Genomic DNA, 4,935 nt, shown 5'->3' on the forward strand with positions numbered 1-4,935 from the left:
GGGCTTTGAGCTGTTCTTGAGTCATAATGTTTGGTCGGTTCACACCTGTTATGTTTGAGGGGCAGAGTCTCAGGTGTTCACCAAGGCAGGGTGACCCAGTCTCTGGGTTGTGACACAGTATGTGGGGGCGGGGTCAGAGAGGGGAAAAAATGGTGCTTTGCTCTGCTCCACTCTTTCTCAGATTTCTGTCCCCTCTGCGGCTTCCCACAAGCAAATTGGGCCCCTCTGGTCTGGTTCCTGGGTGTTTGGGCCCATGTACTCTCCAGGACCCTGTGGGTCTCTCCAATGAACTCTCTGTGAGCCTGGGAGCCTCTCTCGGCCTCTCGACCCCAAGAAAGTCTTTCCAGTTGGTGCTTTTGGGCTCTAATTCCCGTCGCTGGGGCCCTAGCCTGAGCCGTCTCTGTCTCACTGTTCACTTCTTCACTTGATTTATCTGCACTCGAATGTGTGACCGCAGTCAGCCCACCCTGCGCCCTCACTGGGTCTGCCCATCGCCACCCCACGCCTGGGATCCACCAACCGCCTCTGCCTCCGCTCCTGGGTCAGTTCGGACAGAATCGTCTTTCCAGCCCAACCCCACTCCGCTGCCAACTCCGCCCCTCTTACTGGTCTGGCTGAGTGGTTTGCTGTGGTCAGACTTCTGTACAGTTCAATTTTCACTGTTTTGGCTGTGTTTTTGTTTCTAAAACTTAGCTGTCTTTAAATTTAGTTATGGGAGGGGGTACAGTGTTTCTACCTACGCCTCCATCTTGGCCGGCAGTCATCTTTCTTTTTAATTCCAAAAAAAATTATGGTCTTAACAAACATCTGAAAATATCACACAGCCACACATTACTTTAAAAAAATGATAATCTGCTGTCATGAACACTGTGTTGGTTGCAGGAAGCTAGTCATACCGAGTGCCTATGGCATGATTCCTGTCTTGAAAATCGGGCAGAACTGAACCAAGGTGTTTGGGGACACATGCCGAGGGGAAGAACTAATGACAAGCAGGGAGGAGGTGATGTCGTATCTCTTAAGCTCAGTGGTGGCCATGTGCATTTTTGTTGTACACTTAGATTTTGTGTGCTTTTCTTTATGTGTGCAGTTGCTCACAATGCAAATAGCTTAAAAAACACATAATCCCTGTAGCCCAGTTAAAATGTCTTTGTTACTCAGCACAAAGACTTCCATTCTCTTCGTATCTACAATCCTATTGTGCAACATACATGAGTTTGCAACATACTGCTTGTACTTGGTATATTGTGAACATCTTCCTTTTGGCCATATTATGATTTTTTAAACTTTTATTTATTTATTTTTAGAGAGAGGGGGAGGGAGAGAGTGAGGGAAACATCATTGTGTGAAAGATACAGCAATCAGTTGCCTCTTATGTGCCCCCAACTGCCCAGCCTGCAACCTAGCCATGTGCCCTGACTGGGAATTGAACGAGTAACCTTTCGGTTCCTTAGGCCAGTGCTCAGTCTACCGAGCCACGCCAGCTGGGGCTGGTCACATCATGTTTCAATAGCCAAAAAGAATGGCTGTGATTGAAAGGACTAAAATGGTCAAATACTGGAGGAGGTATGGAGAAAATGGAACCCTCGTATATAGCTGGGGCAAATGTAGAAAGCTCCCAGCCGGCAGTTCCCACAATCATCCCAAAACGGCAGCTTCTTGGGGAACACAGCTTAGCACTTTGTTCAAAGTTAAACACACACACACTAGGACCCACGCGCCTCACTCCTAGGTGACTACTCGCAACAACTGAGAACATTTATGCTCGTACAAGGTTACAAATGTAAACATTCATCGCAGCGTTATTGATATGCGCCAAAACTGGTGAATGCATAAACAACCTAGGGTGCGTCCACATATCTGAACGCTACTCTGCAATGTGGGTGAACCTTGAGAATGCTCGGCCAAGTGAAAAGAGCCAAACACAAGATGGCTCTTGTGGGGGGGGGGGGCTGTCCCAAGCCTGTGGATCCCACGCTCATGATACCTCATATTGCTTCACAGTTCCCCTGGAGACGTGGCCACCATGAGCTCGGCTGTGCGCACTGCACGCCGCCAAGTGGCGGGGTTCGTGGTCGGCACCCTGGGCTACATCTTCTGCATGTTGTCCATGGGCCTCGCCGAGTGGCGGATGTGGTACATGGAGCGCACGCCGCTTTCCCCCGCGAGCCTGGCCTGCGTTGGAATGTGGAAGGTCTGCATTTACCGCCATAGCAGCTACCCCAACGGAGGCAACACCTGCCACCTGTACCGCTACACCGATGCCTACCTGCCCCTGGACATCCGTGCTGCTCAAAACCTACTGCTGGCCGCCAGCATCCTGGGGCTCCTGGGCAAAGGACTGCTGGTGCTGGGGCTGCGGCGCGTCTTTGTGGGCAGCCTGGAGGCGGACGCCGCCGCCCAGAACCTCTTCTTCACCGCGGGCATTCTGAAGATCACTGCTGGCACCTGTATCTCCGTGGCCGTGGCCTACAACTACTGCTCCGTGATCAAGGCGGCGGGCATTGCCTTCCCGCCCTCCTTCGCCCTGCCCTTCAAGCCGGAGGCACAGAACGTGGGGAGCACCTGTGGCGTGGCGGTTCTGGCCGCCCTCATGATGCTGCTGAGCGGGATGCTTTCCTTCTTCTACAAAGGGGCCCCCCAGAACCAAGTGCATCCTGTCGTGTCAGAGATGTGAAGTTCCTGCTCGCGTCGCCTCTGCAAGTGCGAGATGACCGGGGAGTGGGATCAGGATGCTCTACGAAACATTTCCCAGGGCTGGAGACTGCAGCCAGGCAGCCCTTCATTCTGTGTGCTGATGGGGCTCATGGATTGCTTAAGGCCCTTTCATTAAAAAATTTTAAATAAGCCTCCAGAGACCAATTGCCCACCTGTCTTACTGAATCTGAATTTTCGTTGCTGTTGAGGAAGTAGTAAGAGCCTCTGAGAATCTCACATCTCTTACACTTTGGCTAAAAACAACCCAACCTTATGTCCTGTGGCATGCTAGTCACATCTATCATAGAAAATTTTCCAAGTGTGCAAAAGTACAGGAGTATAAGGAATCCCCCCCCACCCCCGCCACCCATTACCAGACTCAACAATTACCAAGATTCTGCTATATCACCTTTATCTCTCCTTCCTTCCCCTCTTAATCTACAGGGTCCTGCAGAAGTAAGGCCTGCTTGAGTGTGGTTGTTAGGGTAATAATATGGGTGCAATAATTTATAGTTTTCATTTCAACATTTCACCCAAATTTCATGTGGTATGCTTGGTGTACTATTGTCATGTTTCAGAATTATAGGCGAGTAATTTTGCAATAAAAGATTTTATGATACAAAGGGGCATTATTTGTGCCAGACCCTATATTTTCCTATTTCCAAAGGACTTCATGTTTTCAATATTTTATTTTAGATTTTAGAGAGAGGGAAAGGGGGAGAGAGAAACGTTGATGTGAGGGGGAAACATGGATTGGTTGCATTCTGTAGGAGCCCTGACTGGGGACCGAACCTGCAACCCAGGCTGCATGTACCCTGACTTGGAATTGAACCTGTGACCTCTAGGTTCTCAGGATCACGCCCAACCAACTGAGCCACACTGGCCAGGGCTTTCCCAAAGGATTTTCGAGCAAACTCCAGACATCAGGTTTCTTCCTTCCTATACACATAAATCTTACTGTCTAAAAAAGAATGGACATTTCCTTGCATAACCATATGATACCTTAAAAAGTAACAGTTATTTCTAGTTATCATCAAATACCACAATTCTTAAATGTCTCGAAAGGAATTCTATAATTTTATTATTTTTTCACAGAACACAGTCACCCTGCCTCTTAAGTCTTAATTTAAAGCACTTTTCCTACTACACTCTCTTTCTCTCTCTTTTTTTTTTGTAAACAAAATAAAAAGAAAAGAAAATGGTGGTGGGAAAATGGAGACAACTGTGCTTGAACAACAATTACTTTCAAAAAAGAAAAAAAAAACAGACTGATTTACATAAGACAGTGATTCAATTGTCCTGTCTTTAAACTTATTACCTCTTGAGGCTTGATTAGATTCTGGGTCAGCGCTTTAAGGAAGAGGATTTATTGAAGTGTGTTATACTGACGACATATGATAATTGTCCTTTTTAGCGATGCTGAGACAGCCAGGTGGATCCAGGAGGGGACAGGCCAATCCCTCTTGTAACTTTGATCAAACTTCCACCCCATCGACCATCTACTGCATGACCTTCCTCGTTCGAATCCATTATTGCGCCGAGGGTTGCAAGTGGTTGGTGGCAATCTAACGTGAGCATTCGTGCCAGATCTATTAACTGGGAGGCTTCTGTAACGAAAAGCTTTCCCTCACCAAGTGTGACTCCTCGCTTATTCTAAAACTCAGCTCACATTTAGAAAGGTAAGGTTAAGGGCATCATTTCCTCCAATGTCACCAGGAAGAAGGTGGGGAGTCTTGGAGTTGCCACTTGGGATGGGTGAGGAGGACCACTGGCCACAGACCAGAAGCCCATCACTGCAGCTCCCACCGGCAGGTCCTTATGTTGGGTGTATTTGATATTTTTCTATGGGGAGAAAAAAGAAAACAAAATCAATTTGTTTTACTCCAGACTGAGAAAAAAAAAGTCTTACTATTTTTATGAGGGTGGTGCTAAGTTTCTGTCAACTTAGGCAAACTTGACATCCTGGTAATATTGACTCCTCTTCTTCAAGAATGTGGTCTGTCTTGCCTTTTATTCAAGTTTTTAAGTGTGCTTTGAGGAATGTGTAAAGCCATTTCCTTTCCATTGGGTTGTTCCCAGAATGGGGACGTTGTGAAAAAGTTATTGTACACAGGTGTGCTTGGACTTAGCATGAATGCAAATTTTCATCACTCTGGATACAGCGGAGCAGGATGGCTGGGGCGTGTGGTAAGTCATTGTCACACCTTCAACCCATAGTTGCTCACTCCATTCAGTATCTAT

The 4,935-nt window shown here is 47.4% G+C and overlaps 1 protein-coding gene across 1 annotated transcript; it reads left to right on the forward strand.

Annotated features, from left to right (window-relative positions):
• Positions 1 to 1,813: 1,813 nt before the first annotated feature.
• CLDN34 (claudin 34) lies at positions 1,814 to 3,005 on the forward strand. Its single transcript, XM_037053878.1, has one exon. It carries the CDS (start codon positions 2,024 to 2,026, stop codon positions 2,672 to 2,674), a length of 651 nt encoding a protein of 216 aa, XP_036909773.1. The 5' UTR covers positions 1,814 to 2,023; the 3' UTR covers positions 2,675 to 3,005.
• Positions 3,006 to 4,935: the final 1,930 nt, after the last annotated feature.

This window comes from Sturnira hondurensis, unplaced genomic scaffold (assembly GCF_014824575.4).
Source record: "Sturnira hondurensis isolate 20B ecotype Veracruz unplaced genomic scaffold, ASM1482457v3 Scaffold0008135, whole genome shotgun sequence".
Lineage (NCBI taxonomy): Eukaryota > Metazoa > Chordata > Mammalia > Chiroptera > Phyllostomidae > Sturnira > Sturnira hondurensis.

Coding starts and splice junctions, on each gene's coding strand:
- CLDN34 (XM_037053878.1), top strand. CDS start 2,024: ATGAGCTCGGCTGTGCGCACTGCACGCCGCCAAGTGGCGGGGTTCGTG.